Genomic DNA, 19,738 nt, shown 5'->3' on the forward strand with positions numbered 1-19,738 from the left:
TTTTTGTATGCACTTCCTGGTTTGCTCTTTTCCCCTTCTGTCTTGGTCACTGTGTGTGTGTTGCTGTCCCTCAAACACATACACCACTCTCTCCTTGATGACAGTGCCTCATCTGATGATCATTTTATTGCACAATGAATTTGCACTTTTTTATTTCATATTCACAAAGAATTCAGAAATCTTTCCCAGATGGCCAGGCCACATTGCGGAATGCCTTCCCTGCTGAGATGCACCCACCTCCCTCATTCTTAACATTCAGGAAGAAATTTAAAACATTCCTGATTATGTGGCAAGGGGTGGAAGATACCATCCACAACCACCTTGAAATTATCAGACATTCTTAATTTTTAATTAATTCTTAATTTTTAAACTGTTCTGGAGGTTTGAAAATTTGTTTTTATAATTGTATTGTTTTAGGTGTTGTCACCCTGGGCTCCTTTGGGAGGAAGGTTGGGATATAAATTTAATTAATAAGTAAAATAAGGGCCCATCTGTGTTGCAACCTCAGAATCAATAATATTAAATAAATACTGTAATAAATAATAAAATGCTGTCATACTTTGTTCTTCTTCTTCTTCCTACAGCGTTGTTATAAGAATAAGATGGTGCAAGAGCACCATAAAGAAAAAGAGGTATATACATGTTACAAATAATAAAATTCTTTAGATCTGAAGAAAACAAATCTAATTTTTTGAGGACAGGGAGTTTCCACAAAATTCTAGAATGTCCAGACCTAACTGCTTGATTTATTTAGCAGTACTTGCAGCTAAGTGGTGATGCATTGGCTTACATTTTCATTTTAGTCATCTAACTCTGAATTTAAGAACCAAGCAGTGATTTGCTGACTCGGGTTAGCAACCCTGAAGGGAAGTGGAGAGTGGTTCACCCAGTCTATCTGCATTTTATACATCACCACAGCAAAGCAATATCCTCAATAGTAATTTAGTCACATTTCTCAGATAAACATAGAGTACGCAGTAATGCGTACACAGACAGCCTCCACTGCCCTCCCACAATGCAGAGCTATCTTGCAGTTTCTTGAGAAACTCGCTTGATGTATTTCCCCTCAAACCAGCTTCAATCCACAAGGAAAACATCACAGGCCACTTCACAGTTAAGCCGAGGTGTGTGAATTTGAGACAGCCATTGCACATGCACAGATGATAGCTTCATGAACAGATGTTGAAGAGCAACTGCAGGGTCAATTCTATGATCTATGATTCTATGTCACCACCCACCTTCAACCACAAATCCGCAGACCACAGGAATGAAGTTCACATTCCACAGTTTGGGATCCCCTGGGCTAGCTAATAACAGTAGATTGCTCATTCATGGCCTATCTTATATCAGCAGGAGCCATATATTGTAGAAATTGTAGAAATAACAGGAATGACGCTTAAAGAGGCTTTCTAATGTTGTGTGTAAAACTCATCTAGGAAGAGTCTCCCAGCAAATTAATTAAGGTTATTTGCTTCCCTGAGTGGTGCCAAGTTTGAGGGAAACTTATGTTTGGGAATAAAATTGTGAAGGGATATAATTTCAATTTTGCGGCTGACACCTTTATGGCCCTTCGGCAATTTAATGTTGTCGTGTGTGTGTGTGTGTGTGTGTGTGTGTGTGTGTGTGTGTGTGTGTGTCCATCCTGAGATTCTGTGGAATGAATGGCAGTCTGAAGTACAATCTATCAATTAAAAATTATATAATCATAGCATAGGGGAGGATATCTGAAGCAGGCAGCAAAATGTCTGAGCCTATATAAGATTTCCAGAGAGCATTAGCTTGAATTTCTCTGCCCTGACTGCTAGCTGAAAGGTGCCACTTTTCAGGGATAGAAGAATTAGTTTTCCAGACATCAAGGAACATTTTTGGTAGAAATGCAGCCACTCATTAGTTACTAAAGGTAATACTCTCCTCACAGTAATGAGGTAATAGCAGCTCCTAGCAATTCACCCTCCCATTCCAGATTAAAGAAACTCTGTATCATGTTTTGTTCTTGCCTGCTTAGCCTCTTTGAACTCATTTCTAGTACTCTTATTAACATCATGACCAAATATGATAAGCCCTCCTTTTGGGGGCTTGCACTGTAAATAAATATACTGAGATTAATGGCAGTGCTCACTAGCAATACAGTTTACTTGAAAATAATATACATTGATAAAATGCCAGGATTTAAGCTAAATTCAGGAGACTGTTCTAGTGCCAATATACACAGATGGTAAGCTCTGATCCAATGAGCAAACACATTTTATATCCCTTCCTTTATACAAATTATTTGATTGCCAATGCAAAAAAGAAGCTCTAATTCTAACTTTTTTTCCCAGTGCTAAAAGCTGTTCACTTATCTTTCTCTTAATCAGACCCAGACCATTCATAGGAACGCATTAGACAGAATAACAATAGGTTGGGTGGAGTTTTCAAGAACAGTGTGGTAAGGCTAAAATGGGCTGCAATTCCATAAATGTTTTGCAACATTTGCCACACACTTGCTTCCCCCAAAGGTCTGCCTTTCAGAAGATGATAATGTGTCAAAAGTGTGTATAGTGTAAATACAAGGTGTATACAATAACATATAGAACTTTCTTGAATAATTCTGCACATATCCACCACCATAATGGCATTTTCATAAGCAGTGGGATTACCACTACGATATGTGATTATGTCTTTTCTCTCCAAAATAAAAGTCAAAGTGGCTAAAAATAAATTTCAGTAAAATGAAAATAAGTAAAACTAAAATAAAGTGTAGATGGGGCCTTAGCTGGATACAATCTATAAAAACCTGGCAGCACAAAAAGTCCACAAACTAACGAACTTACCTCTCTCAGCACAGTGACACTGAAATGCACTCATCAGCCTCCAAACCAAAAAATGAGGTCCCCATTAGACAGTCCTTGATGCACCTAAGTCAGTTGGGGAATCTAAAGCAGGGCCACCAATGTTGTTCAGAGCATTGAGAGGAGATGGTTCTAAACAGTGCTTTTTTTCTAGAAAAAGATGTGCCGGAACTCACCATGAACATCTCCCTCTTTTGCTTAGAATGGCAATGCTGCCCGCTTGAGGCCTGGAACCCACCTGAGAGGTTCTGGAACTGAGTTCCTGTGAGTTCCCTCTGAAAAAGCCCAGGTTCTAACTGTTTTTTGTTTGTTTAGTCGTTTAGTCGTGTCCGACTCTTCGTGACCCCATGGACCAGAGCACGCCAGGCACTCCTGTCTTCCACTGCCTCCCGCAGTTTGGTCAGACTCATGTTTGTGGCTTCGAGAATAGTGTCCAACCATCTTGTCCTCTGTCGTCCCCTTCTCCTTGTGCCCTCCATCTTTCCCAACATCAGGGTCTTTTCCAGGGAGTCTTCTCTTCTCATGAGGTGGCCAAAGTATTGGAGCCTCAGCTTCATGATCTGTCCTTCCAGTGACCACTCAGGATTGATTTCCTTAAGAATGGATGCGTTTGATCTTCTTGCAGTCCATGGGACTCTCAAGAGTCTCCTCCAGCACCATAATTCAAAAGCATCAATTCTTCGGCGATCAGCCTTCTTTATGGTCCTGCTCTCACTTCCATACATCACTACTGCGAAAACCATGGCTTTAACTATACGGACCCAGTATAACTGCACCCAGTCCTTTAAAAAACCCTCAAGGCTTCAAAAGCACCAACCAACACTTTGAATTGTGCTCTCAAATAGTTGCCTGTGAAAGCTGGAAAGGACCAGAGAAATATGTTGTGTCCTGCCATCCAGTTGATGCTTCTGATTATTTTCAAGGACAGCACCATAGGAAACACAAATTCTTGAAGCATATTCAGGGTTAGTCACATGGAATGGTGCCTCAGTTTGTGAAAGAGGCTGGCCTAGCAATAGCTGCTGCTAAATTCCTTGATATAAATTGGTGCAGAAGCTGGTTTAACTTAGCAGTGACAAATGTCAAGTATTGTGGAATCCTGCAATTTTTCTAAGTCAGACCATTGGTCCATCTATCTCAGTATCTTCAACACTTAACGAGGAGTAGCTCCCCAGGATTTCAGACAGGTTTTTTTTTCTCAGTTGCAACCTGGAACTTTTTGCATGCAAAACCTGTGCTCTGCCATTGAGTTACAACCAATTCCCAGTGTGGTCTTTGGTCAGTAACTTAGCATATTTGAATGAGAAGGGAATTAGGCAGGCAGGACAGGAAGAAGGGCCATTTGTCTTGGCAAAGGATTCTGGAGGTATAGTTTTAGCAATCTAGGGAATGTGGAGTTGTGAGCAACAGGTAGGTGTGCTCACAACTTGAGAAGGAGTGAGTTGATACTGGAGGGTAGTGCTAGTACCAAAACAGATTGTCCTCCAATCCTGATATGACCTCAAGTGTGCATGTTTATTAATAGGTTTTCATCATTACTTTTGAGCCAAGGTTGAAAATGTGTAGGCTTAACTTAAGCATAAATGCTGTTGTGGATGTGAATCGACTGCTGCGGTTAACAGGATAACAATTGTACAGAAATGTATAAACTGCTAATAGTTCAACTGCTCAATGTCCCTGCACTGTGCCTCCTGCTGTTAGCATTTTATAAGAATACCAACTTCTAGGAATAATAGCGTTTTAAAGTTGCTTTAAATGCACAGCTTGTAGTCTATTGATGTACATCATTTACACAGAACGTTTTCTGTTGTTAGTGCCATTTTCCCTGATAAAAGCCTGCTGCTACCTCTAATTCCATTAAATCCTGTTCCATTTAACTTACTATCAGCTTAGGCCTTGTTTACTTACACAAAATAATTGTAATGATTAAACACAGCTGTAAAAGACGCGTTTCTCAGCCAAGTAAAGGACAATAATTCCATAAACAAATTAGGAGTTATTTTAACATAGGAAAGACCTTGACTGCAATATTATTTTATGTTTTCTCTTTACTATTTTATTATTTATTTTTACTGGGTAATTAAATCGCAGACTATAGCTGGAACAGTTGGGTTTCAGGAACACAGAACACCTATTATTTGCACATTAATTGGCACCATGCTTTACAATTGTGTTTTGGAAAGTAACAACAAAATGCCTCCCCATGCTACATGTAGGGAATTGCTATTACTTTTTGAAATATCCGTGTATGTGTAGCTCAAAGTACTCTTTAATATTAGGTTTACTTAAACAAAATGTTATTCAGGAGACCTATGCACATTTGCTAAATGAATTATGGCCTGCACTACAAATCACTTAAGCTAGAGTATTTGCACATGCAAATCAAACCAATTTGCTTAAATCTGCCTGAATCAAATCTGCCTGAATCAAAGCATTGCATCTTAAGCCAGTTGTTTTTGTTTGATTTTTTTGGGGGGGGGCATTTAATTTGCATCTTAAAGTATACATTTTACCAAAAAAGAGTATTTTGTAAAGAAAAATAATTAGTAGGAAACAGTCTGCATAGTTCAGTTGGTTAGAACTGTTGCTATTAATGCCAAGGTTGCAGGTTTGATCCCCACATGGGGCAGATGCATATTCCTGCATTGCAAGGGGTGGACTAGATTATACTTAGGGTCCTTTCCAACTCTACAATTCTATGATATCAGAAACAAAATGTCAACTTTTTCAGAGAACACAAACTTTGGTATTCCCTGCCCCATGGAACTTGGCACATCAGACTGCAAACCCATATGTATTTCCAAGGGCTATATACTTGGTGCCCCTGTTATAGGGTGTATGGACATATATGCACATCTATAATACCCAAATTGGAGGCTACAGAAATGGTGCATCTGCTAAAACATATGCCTGGGTAAATACCTGTATTCAGGACATACAGTAATACCCAAATATAGTCCTGTTGTTTCTGTGTTTTCTGTACATTGTCGTTGTGCCCTCACCGAGAAATGGACATCTAGGAATGAATCCCAGTGGCATGGGGTTGGAGCTCAGAGACTATTACCTTGCATGAGGTCCAGACAAGACAGAAGAACGCAGAGAAACTGGACACTTGGTAAGAAAATCTAGAAGTGCATGCTAATCTAGATATTCACATGGAAAACATCTTCTGGAGAGCCATACATATAAGGTCAATTAGACCATTGCCCATTTCTAGGCAAGCCTGGCCAATAAATGACAGTATTAGTAGCTATAGCTATGCTTGAATCTGGAACATGAATACCATTGTTTCTGCCCTTGCTCAATGTAGCACTGAGTGCCTTCCCATGTACGACAATAATACACATCAAAAGGCCACTGGTTCTAAATCAAGTCATTTTTAATACAGTGGTACCTCAGGTTACAGACACTTCAGGTTACATACGCTTCAGGTTACAGACTCTGCTAACCCAGAAATAGTACCTCGGGTTAAGAACTTTGCTTCAGGATGAGAACAGAAATCTCGCAGCGGCGGCACAGCAGCAGCAGGAAGGCCCATTAGCTAAACTGGTGCTTCAGGTTAAGAACAGTTTCAGGTTAAGAACAGACCTCCAGAACGAATTAAGTATGTAACTAGAGGTACCACTGTACTCCGCTAAATTCTACTCCCCTGATGTTTTGTGGAAACTTCTGTGCATTGAAATGTTTTTATGCCATCTTAATTCTACAGATCTAAAGAATGGGATGCCTCTCATTCTACAGCTGAATAATGAAACTTTCTGCACCACTCTCCTAGCCCAACAAGGGGGAGGGGAGCGAAATAATATGCCTGGTATTACATGCGTAAAAATAAATAACAGCCATAGAAATCAAGGAGAGTACTGCGTAGCCTATGAGCTACAGCATTAGTCCCCAATGGAAAATCACAGTAATGTTCTCTATTTTTAAACAGTTGCACTAGTCAGCTAAGTGCATGTAGGCTGGGAGATGACAGCTGGGAAGGAAATCACTATGCCCACCCTAAGCACTTATATGCTGGAACAGAAAATCTTATGGCTGGGCTGTTAGCTTTTAGTTTCCTATATGCCATAAAGGAAAGCTCTTTTATTATACAAGGAAATATTCTGGCCTGTTTTTTTACTGGAACATTTATTTGATTGTGTTATCATTGTTTTCTGGGTTGTTATCTTAATTGTTGCATATTTTGATCCCACTTCATGCAGAACTTGTCACGGTTAAAGGTTAAAAGTGTGAGCCACAGGCTAGGAAATCTTCAGCTAGATTTCAGTCAAGTGTCAACTGCCTTTCAGAGTGAGGCTCCATGACTGGAGAGCCCAATGTAATTTTGTAAAAAGCAGCTGCAGAGAGAGAGGGGGGATTTGATCAGGGCAGTGGTTCAGGCCTAATATACCAGTTTGATTACTGCATTGCATTATATGTGGGGCTGCCCTTATAGGTGGCTTAGAAACATCAGATAGCACAGAATTCGGCTTCTATAATTCTGACACAGCCAGAGTTATTTATATTACACCTACTTTGAGAGAGATATTAGCTGCTTTCAAGTCCAATTTTAGGTGCTTTTTAAAGCCTTAAATGTTTAATATATATATTTATTTACTTTGCATATTCGCCACTTGTATGCTGCTAGGGCTCCTTTGGGAGGAAGGGCCTGGAAATGAACAGGCCGTGGACTTGAACAAACCCAGCCAGTAATATGGCTGCTGCATATTGAACCTACTTAAGTTTCTGAATCATCTTCAAGGACAGCTCCATGTGGAGCCATTGCAAGAGCTATTCAAAGATGAGGGGATGGAACATAGCAGAAAATGGACATTGCATGTGGGATCATGCACGCATTTCATTAGGAAGTTTGGCCCATGATGGCTTGAACTGGATAGGTTGCCAGTTATTTGTAGCCTCTGGTCACATTGTGAAGCATTAGAGGAGCCCTGCTGGATTAGACCAAAGGCTTTATATTTCCACTGGCCAACAGTATGTCTACGGGAAGCCTGCAAACAGGACATGAGCACAAAAGCACTCTCTCTCTCTCATGCTCCCTAGCAACTGCTATTCAAAGACACATCATTACTGTAATTAGGTTATTTATATTTTGTTTTTCAATTGCTTTTAAATCTTGTAAGCAGCAGTGGGGAAAGTACTGTATTCAACTATTTAAATTTATTAAACAAAATAAATTAAAACACTAATACTGCAGGCAGTGCTCTTTCCTGGGGGTACGCATACCCCTAACCATTTTGTGATTTAAGTTGGGCCTCATTGAGGGGTAGTATTTCAATATGAGGAGGAAAACGAGAGTACCCCTAAACATTTTTTAAAGAAAAAAAGCACTGACTGCAGGTAATAAAAACATAATTGATAATATAACTCCTTTTTCCATATGAGTGGCCATTGAGGTGGTGCAATGCCATGCCTCTGCCCTCCCAACAGTGACATCAATGAACCTTACTGGTATGGGGCAGGAGTGGGGCAGGACAGTGCCAAGGGTGGAACTGTGTGGGCCAGTGGGAGGGCATGCTGGATGCTCCAGCTGGTATGTCCATGTAACCTCAACCTGGCCGCAGGCCTGGGCAGGCCAGGTCATCCTCTTATATACCTGCTGGGATTGACAAGGCATCTGACCCTCACCTGAATCTCATAGCTCTGCTGTAGCTGCCTCTGGTTGGTTATCATTTAACTCTTGGGGGAAATAATTAGCATCACACGTCATGTGCATGGAAGTTGCCAAACCAATTAAATAACTAGAAGGATTACTGTTAATAGCACCAGTTTTCCTATAAGTTGATATTGCTGGATAGTTTTGATGAACTACAAAAGCATTTTTAGTTTGCTTTCTGTTGCCATCCTGGAACTTTTCTTTATTAGTGCCACTTTGTTTTGTACGATTCCTTGCAGAGATGAAGGAAAACAACTTTTCTGCTGGTATATGTTGATAATATAATTTTGGTTACTGAGGACAAACAAGATTGTACAGAAACAAGATTGGGTGCAGGCCTGGACAGGACATAGGCATGATGCACCTGTGACAAAGGTGACCTGTGTGCTTGCTTGATTAACAGCTGTTGGGAACTTCAAGGTCCCTCTCTCCCTTCTTATGGTCTTTGTACTGGACCTGGAGACTCCAATAGAGAGCATTCCATGTCAAGGAGGGCAAGTGAGCACTCTATCAAATGACAGGGCAGGAGTTACACAGAGCAGAGCCTTTTCACTGGTGGTGCCCATTGTATGCCTCACTCTTTCCAGACCTTCTCTCTTTTGGGCTGTATTTTGGAGCTTTATAATTTAGAAAGACTTTGGAAGAGCTGGTTGACAAGTCTTATCAGTTGCTGACGTATGAGAGGATTTTATTTGCTGCTATTCTATGTTTCTAGTGCACCAGCGTATACACCAGCGTAATAGTGTTGGCCAGGATGCCAGAAGGAATACACTTTACGAGCTTTCTCCATTATCTGCACAGCAGGGGGTGTTCAGTCAACAGTGCAAAGGCTGATCTGAAGCATTCCCTGCTGGTTACCTGCTTTCAGCAATAGGGGTCGCTGTTTGGTTGTACCCAATTGGTTAGCTGTCAGATTCTAGAGCTCCCTATTGGTGGCTCTTAGGTAATTCACAAAATACAGAGTCCATTCATAAAACACAGTGTTCATTCATAAAGCAGTAACATAAATCTCCATTGCTACATATTGGGTGTATATTTCAGTATTTGAACATACAAGTTTATGGCCATGCTGTAGTGTAGTGCTTATGTGACTGTGAATAAGTGACTGGGCTCATTATATCAGGGTTGGGGGGGGGGGTAAGAGATAACAAAACTGATTTCCAATAAGTGCCCCCCCCCCTTTATTTCCATAACAAGTCCTTACGTCTGTACTCTGAATGGTGACACCAGGGACCTAGAAGGTGCAGGGCATGTCAGTCCAACCCCTGCACAGACTCATCAGGGCTGACCTTAAATTGGGCCACATTGGGCCCTGCAGGCTGCTCCTAAGGGGGCCCCTGCACCAGGGCAATTTAGATGGATTTTATTTATATATAAAAGATTTTGCAGACTTTGTGAACTGGGACCCTACAAAAAAAAAAAAATTCAAGTTGCACCCCCACTGCTTCAAATTGGGCCCCACTGGCTAGCCCTGAGTCTAATAGTTGCTGGGTCTGAGTTGCCCTGCCTTTGCAATGACATCTGGGGTTTGCAATTTTGGGAGAGGGGAGACTGCATTGCTGTATATATGTTTTGTTTTATTTGTTTTTTATCTTATATTTTGGAAATGTACATTGTTTTCCCCCTTTAATTTTTTGGGGGGCCCCCAAGACAGTGGGGCCCTAAGTTATAGCTTGTTTAGCTTATACGTAAATCCGGCACTGCTTATAGGCAACAAACCACCGGGCTGCGAAAGCTTTGACAGAAAGTGTGTAATGACAGATCTGCGGAAGGTTCCGAAATGAGCGCCGAAAGTTCAGCGTCCTGGGCTTACCCTCGTTTCAGAGGAAGCCCTGCCTTTCGTTGCCCAAGCGTTCCTTGCCAAGTCCTCTTAAGGGTCCCAGAGGAAAAATCATGTTTTCGCTTTTTTAAAGAAAAAGGAATGGACCGAAGACGACTTCGCTACCCGATCGTCCAGGGTCAGGCACAGGCGCAGCGTGCAGGCGGCCCGGCCGGAGCCGCGCCAAGGAAGGGGCAGGGAGGCGGGCGGAAGCGGCGGGATGCCCCCGGAGCCCCGGCAGCGTGAGTCGGCTCGGTTCCCGCAGGAAGGCGCGGCCGGAGGACCGCGGCGGGCGGCTTCCCTTCCCGGAGCAGTGGAGGGCAGACGCGGCGGCGGCGGCGGAGGCTGCTGCTTCTCCTCGTGCTTCTCGTGCGCCTCCTCCTCCTCCGCCATGGCGCGGCCCTCCTTCTCCCTGGCCGCCTGCGAAGTGATCGGCTTCGACCTGGACCACACGCTGTGCCGCTACCACCTGGTCGAGAGCGCCCGGGTGAGTGAGGGGCAGCCGAGGGGAGACGGCGAGGCGAGCGCCGGGGCAGCCGGAGCGGCGTCCGCTCTTCGTCCGCTGCGCCGCCGCTCCCTCCGCCCTCGTCGCAGCCTCGGCCGGGCGCTCCGCCACCGCCGGCCGAGAGCGGCGCTGCGACGCGGGCGGAGGAGGCGAGGCGGGCGTCTCGGGGAGGGGACTCTTTGGCTGAGGCGGCGGCGTGGTTTTGGCGGGCCTCCTCGGTCCGCGACCCTGCTGGCGAAGCAGGGAAACTCCTCCCCCCTGGAGTCCTTTGGCGCCGCATTTCTGCTCGCTGCCCAGGGGCAGAGTCAGCCCCTTGAAGTCAGTGGAGCCTCCTTCCGAGCAGACGCGCGCAGGAGTCTTTCCGCGCAATGCTGCTCATTATTACTCGGAAGGAAGGGCCACGGGGCTCCGTAGAGCTTACTCCCGAGTAGGCATGCGTTGGGTGGGGAGAGGGCTCGGGAGCTGCTTCACATAGGCATCTGGCTGGCCGCTGTCAGTGCAGGATGCGGGGCTAGAGATGCCCGGATCCAGCGGGGGAATCACCCTTGTGTTTCTTCCAGCCCATGTCCCTGAGGCTGAATACGTCGGGTGCCTTACATTTCTTTGTTTCCATTCCAAGTTTTATTCATGTAAGAAATGTATGCACTACGCTTTGAAAATATGTATGGCAAAGCCCTTAAATCTGGTTACAGAACAGACTGAAACATTAATCATAATATAACCAGTGCAAGGAAATATATTTGTTTCTTGCTTGGGGAAAACACATTGGTTTTTGTTTTTGTTTTGTTTTTTGTTTTAAAAAAACCAGGTAATTTACAAAGCTGCAGACAAAGCTGAACCTCTTTGCCTACTGTGCTTGCTATCCATTATTATTACTATTTTTATGTCCCTCCTTGCTCAAGGTGGCCTACATTGTACTCCCCACCCCACTACATCCTGTCAGGTAGGTTAGGCAGAGAAACAGTGACTGGTCCAGGATCACCTAGTGAATCAGTGGGGATTTGAACTTCGAAGTCCTAGTCCATTATTCTAACCACTACACCACACACCTCAATCTTCAAATGTCTGTTCCTCCCCTCTTTCCCTTTATCCTCAAGTATTTATATGAAGGTTTGAAATTCTCCCCTGGGAATTTCTGTTGTGGAAGTGCAACTCATTTGAATGGCAGGTATTCAAGAGCACATGTGATATTAGAGCAGTGTTTCCCAACCTTTTTTGGGCAAAGGCACACTTGTTTGATGAAAAAAATCTCGAGGCACACCACCATTACAGCCCCGTGACGTCAGCGCGCAGCGTCACGCCGGGAGGGACGCACGAAAGTGTAAGTTTCAATTTTCCCCCCTCCCCTCCTGTGTAAAGGGGAATGCACTCTGCTAAGTAAAGGCACTTGCCACAGCAGCGTCAACGTCACAGCACCCACCGGCACCCAAGAGAGAAGGGGTCTCAGCAGCCCTTTTGCCAGGAAGAGGAGCAAGAACGAGAGGAGGAAGAGGAAGAGAGTCCCCCCCCCAAAAAACATTCTCCTTTTGATCTTCCTTATTTGCAATTCCTCATTGCAAAACAGCGGTTGATATACAGCTGATTTTTTTGTTATTACAGTCCCCACCCCCTCACCTAGAAAAACACCACCTGTCAATTTTATTATTATTATTATTATTATTATTATTATTATTATTATTATTATTATTATTATTATTATTCCCCGCCACTCTGGGAGGCTGAAGCCCTTTAAGGCTTCCTTCTGTCCACTCTCTGTGAATTACCTGCCCGGAGCGGGTTTCTGGGGGGGGCGCTGCTGCCGGTGTCCTCCCCGTCGAGTCTCGCCTTGCCCGGCACGTGGCGGCCGCCCTTTCCCACACTCTGCCGGCTGCGCTGCCAAGCCCCGCAGCTCGGCCTGTCAGCGTTACCGGCGGGCGGTAATTCCCGAAGAAAGCCGGCGGCGCTTGAAGAGCTGGCAAGTCCCCATTTGCATGTCTGTTTTCCGCAGCCCTTGGAGAGGATTAAGTTCCCTCCTTCCTGCCGGGGAACCTCCAAGCTTTGGGGGTGGGGGGGGGAGGAGGCAGCAAAGCGAGGCAGGAAGGAGAGCGCGGCTTGGCTGGGTGAGCTTTGGCAGGGGCAGGGAATGAGAGCCGCGAGGCGGGCGCTGCGGACGGAGGCGCTGCCCGCCAAGCTCGCAGGCAGCCAGGCAGGCAGACGGCGAGAGCCCCGCGCTGGGCGGCCTCTCCTCACTGCCGCCGCCCCGCCTCTCGCCGCCCGACTCGCCCGCCTCCCTCCAGGCAACATCTCGCGGCACACTAGTGTGCCGCGGAACAGTGGTTGGGAAACACTGTATTAGAGCACCTGTGATAAAAGTTGGTGTGGGAAGAACTCTGGTTTCTCCTCATGGGTCCAGCGCAATTACAACAAGCCTGAGATCTAGTATTTTTTTATACAACCAGAGCAAAACTTCACCTTCAACTTTTATCCTGGTGTAAAATGTATGGGCATCTTTAATTTATGACATTGTAACTGGTTTCATGCCTGTTTAATAGCTTCTTCCAGAAGAGTCCTGAGAAGTGAAGTTTGAAGACAGAGAACCCTATTCTCACACTTCTAAATTCCTAGGGCAGGCTTCCTTAACAGGATTGTTCCCAATGGAAGAGAAAGAGAGTGCACATTAGTGACAGAGAGACTGCACGTTTATTGTTCAAACACAAGTTGCAGTATTTACTGAAAAATTTTGCATCTCACTTTTCTAAGAGTTTGCCAAGGTACAAACCATGTAAACATTGCAACTAGTGATGAAGACCATCTCAAGCTCTTTCCATGCACATATTTCAACTACAGTGGTACCTTGGGTTACATACACTTCAGGTTACACACGCTTCAGGTTACACACTCCACTAAGCCAGAAATAGTGCTTCAGGTTAAGAAATTTGCTTCAGGATGTGAACACAAATCGTGCTTCGGCGGTGTGGCGGCAGCAGGAGGCCCCATTAGCTAAAGTGGTGCTTCAGGTTAAGAACAGTTTCAGGTTAAGAACGGACCTCCGGAATGAATTAAGTACTTAACCTGAGGTACCACTGTAGTTTTCTATGGGTGCATTGCTCACATTAAAGAAGTAACTATGAGACATAAGGAGGGGGAAAAACCTTGAGGTGAGGCTGGATTACATTTCAGAACATTTCACCCTTCATTCTCAAAATGTCACCTTGAGGGTAAAGAAATGTGAGTGTTAAGAATTAATCTAAATGTTAGCCTTTTTATGTGCAGAACATTCTTCTGCAGCTAATAAGGTAAACTTTAAAGTGTGAAGTGACGGAATCTTGGAGTGTCTCAGTATATTTAATTTTATGTAGTGTTACATCTTCCTTTCTCTCTTAATTTGCAGCTTATATATGATAGTTTTGCTCAGTACATGGTAAAAGAGAAAGGTTATGATAAAGAACTGCTGAACGTATCCCATGAAAGCTGGGATTTCTGGTAAGTGATTCTGTTTAAAAATAATAATTATTTCCAGACTTCTCGTCAGCTCATTAATTGCATGCATTAAAAGCACACACCCATACATATCTTTAAGGGTTACTTAGAGTATTTTCCTGGATGTACGGTATGTCCTGTTTGGCTCAACCCTACTTCCTGCTGCTCAGGTACTCATCCTCACCACTTGGTTCTGTGGTTCTTTTGTTCAGTAACACTGTGGAATCCATAATCTCTCATCTAGAAAATTGGGCTGGATGGCTTTATTTTTCCTCCAGCCACTGCCTAACGAAGATCAAAAAGGCAATCTTTCTTGGGGACTCCTCTCACAAATGGCTATGCAGCCTCCAGAGAAGTGTTGGGGAACCCGTAGATCAGCATCTGGAGAACCCATCATATTCAATCATTGGCAATGCCGGTTGGGGTTTATGAGAGTTAGATTCCAACGATTTCCGGAGGGCCCCATCCCTGCCCTGGGTCCTGGCCTGGCAAGAAGACTTTTCAACATACCCAATTTCTCTTAGGTTGTTTGGAATGATGATAGATTTGCCCATACTTCAGCATGTAATTAATTACTTTGCCAATTTCAGTGCATTTTGATGGAAGCCAGAAACAATGTAGAAAATAATGCAATTGTTTACATAATGTTTGCGGACTGCAAAACAAAAATCCCTGAACAGTTCCTGACTTATGAACATGTGTATTGTGGCAGTTTATGCTCCCATTTCTGACCAAATTCTCCAACTTTTCTACCCATCTCCCTCCATTGCCCTGAGTATCTCTTACTGCCATAAGTTTATTAAGGTTGCTGTCTGTACTCGGTACCGCATGTATATATTTGGAATATAAGGTTAAATGTATACAAGCTTAAATGTATCATCTTTCTCACTCTGCTCCCCACCTCTACCTTATCGGTGAAACAAATGTAGCTTTAAAGGCTTGGTGTTGGATATGGAAGATGGCAACTTCCTTAAACTTGCAGAGGATGGAACTGTTTTGAGGTAATATATTTTATTTTATGAAAACGCTGCACTTAAGCGCCTATAATTGTGGATTTTTGTGTGGGGTGGGGAGGAATCTGTTTTCAAAGCACTATCATACTATTCTGTGAACTGATCATAATAATTCTACAATATGAATTGCTTTTACTCATCTAAATCCTACACTTGTTTCCAATAGCCTTCACCTGTCAGAGGAATGTAGCAAAGCAACTCTTCCAGTTAGTTAAGTAAAAATCCAATCAAAATACAGATAAAAGTTAATTAATTCCTTAACGTTGTCAAAATTATTGAAGTTGAAAGCAATGTGTAAAATAAAACTATACTATTTATTATTTACACCAGAGGAAGAATTCAGTACCTAGATTTTCAGCTTTTCTTCCCATTCCCTCTTCTGTTGTCAAGTCTCTAAAAATATTAGCAATTTTTGACAGGAACTGACAAATGGAATGATCTACCTGTCTAATCCAGGTCCAATGAAATCCAAAGATTAGACAAGAGCAAGAAAAATGTCTAAAGAACATAATTTTGTGGCTCAAATTTGGTGTTATAATGTCTATATATATTGCCAAATTTGAGTCCAAAAATTATAAATCTGCTAGTGACTACTAGATCTCATTGCAGATTTTTTTAGAATCTCCTGTTTGGAAAGAAGAAGAAATATTTCATACAATTCATGCAATGATGTTCCACTAAGTCATACTCAGAGTAGACCTATTGATGTCGGTGAACTTCTGAGCTGTTGAAGTCCAGTGAATTCAGTGGGTCTGCTCTCAGTAAAATTAATGTTGGGTATCACTCCATGCCTTTAATTCTTGGTACATATATATGTTAAACAGGGCAAGCCATGGCACAAAACAAATGACCTCTGAAGAGATCTTAGATACGTATGGAAGGAAGGAATGGCGACACTTCAAGACAATGAGTGGAATGGTTTCTCGTTCAGGTACCAGAGAAATATATATTTAACGATGCTTGGGCCTCACTGGCTAACGTATGCAAATTTATGAAGGAATCTGTGACTGGATTTCTTGGTATCTTTAGCCACTGTTCTGCGTTTCTTTCACATCGAGGGAATCCATACGATTAAAGGGTAGCAGGGCTTCTCCACTGGCAGCACCCCCAATGTTGTGGCCTCTTGCCTGTCTCTGCCTTCTTATGTCTTCAACATTGAAAGAAGGTGTGAGGGGCCAGCTTTCATGTGTTTTATGTCAGAAATTTTAATTATATATTATTTTGCTTGCTGTTATTTTGCTGGACTATTGTTGCTGTTTTAAATAATACTGCAAACTGCCCTGGAACCACTGGATGAAGGGTGGGTTTAAAATCCTTTTAATAAACAATACACAAATAAAATTCTTTTATTTTTCTCTGCAGCTAAATATTATGCCTATGACAATTACTTTGATCTGCCTGGGGCACTTCTTTGTGCACGGATTATTGATGGTTTAAACAAAGTAAGTGTTAACAGTGGTGTTTTTTCACTGGACTGTAGACCAGGTTAGCTTAAATGAGAGCTTTTTCTCCCTTGTGTTCCTCCTTTTTCTGTTCCTCACCTTGCTTAGGTATTATGTAGTGGGCTTGCTTAACAATTATGCTGCAAGAGGAACTTAATTTCTGTGATGGAATTTTATATACCTGTTCCATTGCAATGAATAAGTTGGACCATGGCAGTCATAGGAGTCACTTCTGTAGATGGCCAAGTAGTGGTCTTGGGGCTAAATTAGACATGATGTTCAACATTCACATATTTAAGATGCAAATAGCAGCCTTAGAGATTGGGATTGCAGAAGCTGGAGATGGGAAATCAAACCCTCTTCTTCCCCTGTTGCAGTTCTGATGAAGCACCCACTCCCCCTGCTTTACCCTGCCCCTTACCTATGACAGACAACACTGCTTCCAGATGGTGAATTGTATAAACCCTTAAATACCATCTTCCTACATGCATTCCAAATTCACACCTGTTTTCTCTGATGGATGACAAATGAATCTTTTGGTTTTCAGTCCGGAGTCTTGAGGCTAGGTTAACCTGTTCTAAAAGCTTTACAGAATGAACAGGCAAACTGCCTCTCATTATCTGCAATGTACATTGTGGTTACTCTCCTTTATTTTACTGAAGGGCATAGGCAAACCACAAGAACCTCTCTCACCCCGTGTGCAAACACGCTGACAGAACTCGCCTGAGTTTGTAACTTTAGGGGTTTGCGGCCTAGGAGAGGCCATTCTCTATGGCAACCCCTAAGTGGCTTAATTTCCTCCCCCCAGAGGTGCATCTGGCATTGTTATTATAAATTATATTTGCCAGTTCCTTTCATCACAGAAGTGAACCAAAGCGAGTTAGATTAGAATCAGTTAAAGCGAATACAACCGATAAAAGCCTAAAAGCAAAATCCACAAGAAGAAATACAATACAAAAGAAACAGTGCAGATTGGGCCCAGAAGGATAGGGCAAGTGAACAGGCAGCAGTTCTTTGGAGAGGAGGAGGGAGGCCTACAAAGAAAGGGGGACCACTGAGGGCACCTTGCCTAAGGGTTCCTCCCCCCCAAATTGGAGCCAATACTGGGTGCCCCAACCCCCGGCATCTGTCCCTTGCATCTGTCACTCTGCTCAGTGAAAGGGCACGCCCTGTGCTTTGAAAGCTGGGGTGGAAAAAGTAGGCCTAAGAAGTGGAAAAAGGTGTCCTCTCTTTTACATGCAAGGGTCATGGGGAGAGGGAACTTCAGCCTGGATTTGGCCTGGTTCCTGGTGTTTGGGGCACATGCGGACAGGGATGTTTTTGTTTGTTTGTTTGTTTGTTTGTTTGTTTACTGAGCACTCCAAACCTTGTAACTCTACTTCTGTGTTTAGAAATGTGTTTGTATTACTTTTGGTTGGCATGCAAAGTTTGCTGCCTCCGCAGGCCCATGTTGAAGCACTACTGTATAGCAAAGCTTTTAAGTAATTTTAGGCATGTCACTAAGGAGAACAATTTACTACAACAGCTGAACTGCAAAGAGACAGATTTGTTAAAATGAAGAGCAGAAACCGAAACACTTTCATGCCCCTGTGATGCCTGTGATTAATCTGTTTTGTAAATAACATCAGTCTGCCAGTTTAGTTTCAGATTTTGTGGTAGAAGATTCCCCCCACCCACCCAAAATAGCAACACAGTAAATGATGCAGAATGATCTGTATATTTCAGTATCGCAAGATTAATTATTGCATTTTTATTCATGATAGGTTGTTAACAGATAAGGAAACAAGACATTGCCTTTCAGTGTGAGTTAAAACCTGAGCTGTGTTGTAACTCCTATCTAAATCCCCATCCATTTCCCTTTCTCAGGCATGGCCTATACACACACAGCAGAATGAGGTGACAGAATAGACTATACAAGTGGTTCTCAAAAAATTCACCCCAAGGCAGATGGAGGCAAAGTTTGGAATAATCAGCTGGCAGTTACAGAAATAATGTTCTACTGGTGCCTCATCCATCTTTGGAAATTGCTAAATTATTTGCCACCATGTTTTCCTTGTGACAAGGAGTTCCAAAGTTCAGAGGCCCTCAGGCAAAGTACAGCCATTTGCTTTGGAGGTATTGTAACTCAGCCAGGGGTGAGGGAATGAAGCAAAAAATCATAGAATGGAGCATTGCTGCCTGGCCTTTGAACATGGTCTTGTCAAGCTACATTTTTGCTGTTGCTGCAGGTTCCCTTTCAAATCACTAATTTATGAAACTCACAGTGATTGTTCTGTTAAAATTTGGAGTGACTTTTAATTGAGGAAGCTCAAAGGATTTATTGGGTTTTTTTCTTGCTTACAGCATAGTCCTAGGCGAAAGTATGACTTTTGGAAGGATATGGTTGCTGCCATACAGCATAATTATAAGACTTCAGCTTTTAAAGGTAAGCAAATTCATTGTCATGTGATGGGTATTTTTACTACTACAACAACTACAACAACAATGCTATTCTTTGTGTATTTGACAGTTCATGGCAGTTAGTAGTCTGAGTGTTGAATATGCCCATTCAGTACCATATATATGGTTAGCTTGACCGAACTATAACCATTGCATAGAAGTGCACTAAAAGTCACTTCTGTACTGATAAAAGTCTTCCAAGTTATCAATTCATAGTTAAGTGATGTTAAGTTAGGGTTATACTTGTACTTAGAAGATTTGCATCTAAGAATGGAACAAGATGCTTGGCGACAAAAATGCGTTTCCCAGTTCTGTGTTTGAGACATCAATCGGTCCATTCCTTTTTCTCCCTTGCAAATGCCCACCTAATGCCCTCACACAGCACTGGAAATTTGTATGTTTCCCTCTGAATGTCTGTTTCCAGCTTAAAACCCAACCAGGGTCAAGCTCACTGCAGAGCAATACATGCAGCAATGTTGTTAAGGGGCTGGAAACACCCAGTGTGTTTAATGCCAGGCCTGTTTGTCAGGTCTGAGTGATGTCTGTTCCAGGAGGCCCTGCAAGAGTTCTTCACCCA

General features: G+C 43.0%; 1 protein-coding gene across 1 annotated transcript in view; it reads left to right on the forward strand.

Annotated features, from left to right (window-relative positions):
- Positions 1–10,308: 10,308 nt before the first annotated feature.
- Positions 10,309–19,738, forward strand: part of NT5DC1 (5'-nucleotidase domain containing 1) — a 150,749-nt gene continuing 141,319 nt past the window's right edge. Inside the window, exons 1-6 of the mRNA XM_081186695.1 lie at positions 10,309–10,790; positions 14,179–14,270; positions 15,197–15,268; positions 16,105–16,211; positions 16,643–16,722; positions 19,066–19,147. Of these exons, the coding sequence (XP_081042821.1) occupies positions 10,524–10,790; positions 14,179–14,270; positions 15,197–15,268; positions 16,105–16,211; positions 16,643–16,722; positions 19,066–19,147 (700 nt within the window). The 5' untranslated portion in view covers positions 10,309–10,523. The remainder of the gene's footprint in view (positions 10,791–14,178; positions 14,271–15,196; positions 15,269–16,104; positions 16,212–16,642; positions 16,723–19,065; positions 19,148–19,738) is intronic.

The sequence above is a fragment of the Podarcis bocagei genome, assembly GCF_964188305.1.
Source record: "Podarcis bocagei genome assembly, chromosome: 3".
NCBI classification, from domain to species: domain Eukaryota; kingdom Metazoa; phylum Chordata; class Lepidosauria; order Squamata; family Lacertidae; genus Podarcis; species Podarcis bocagei.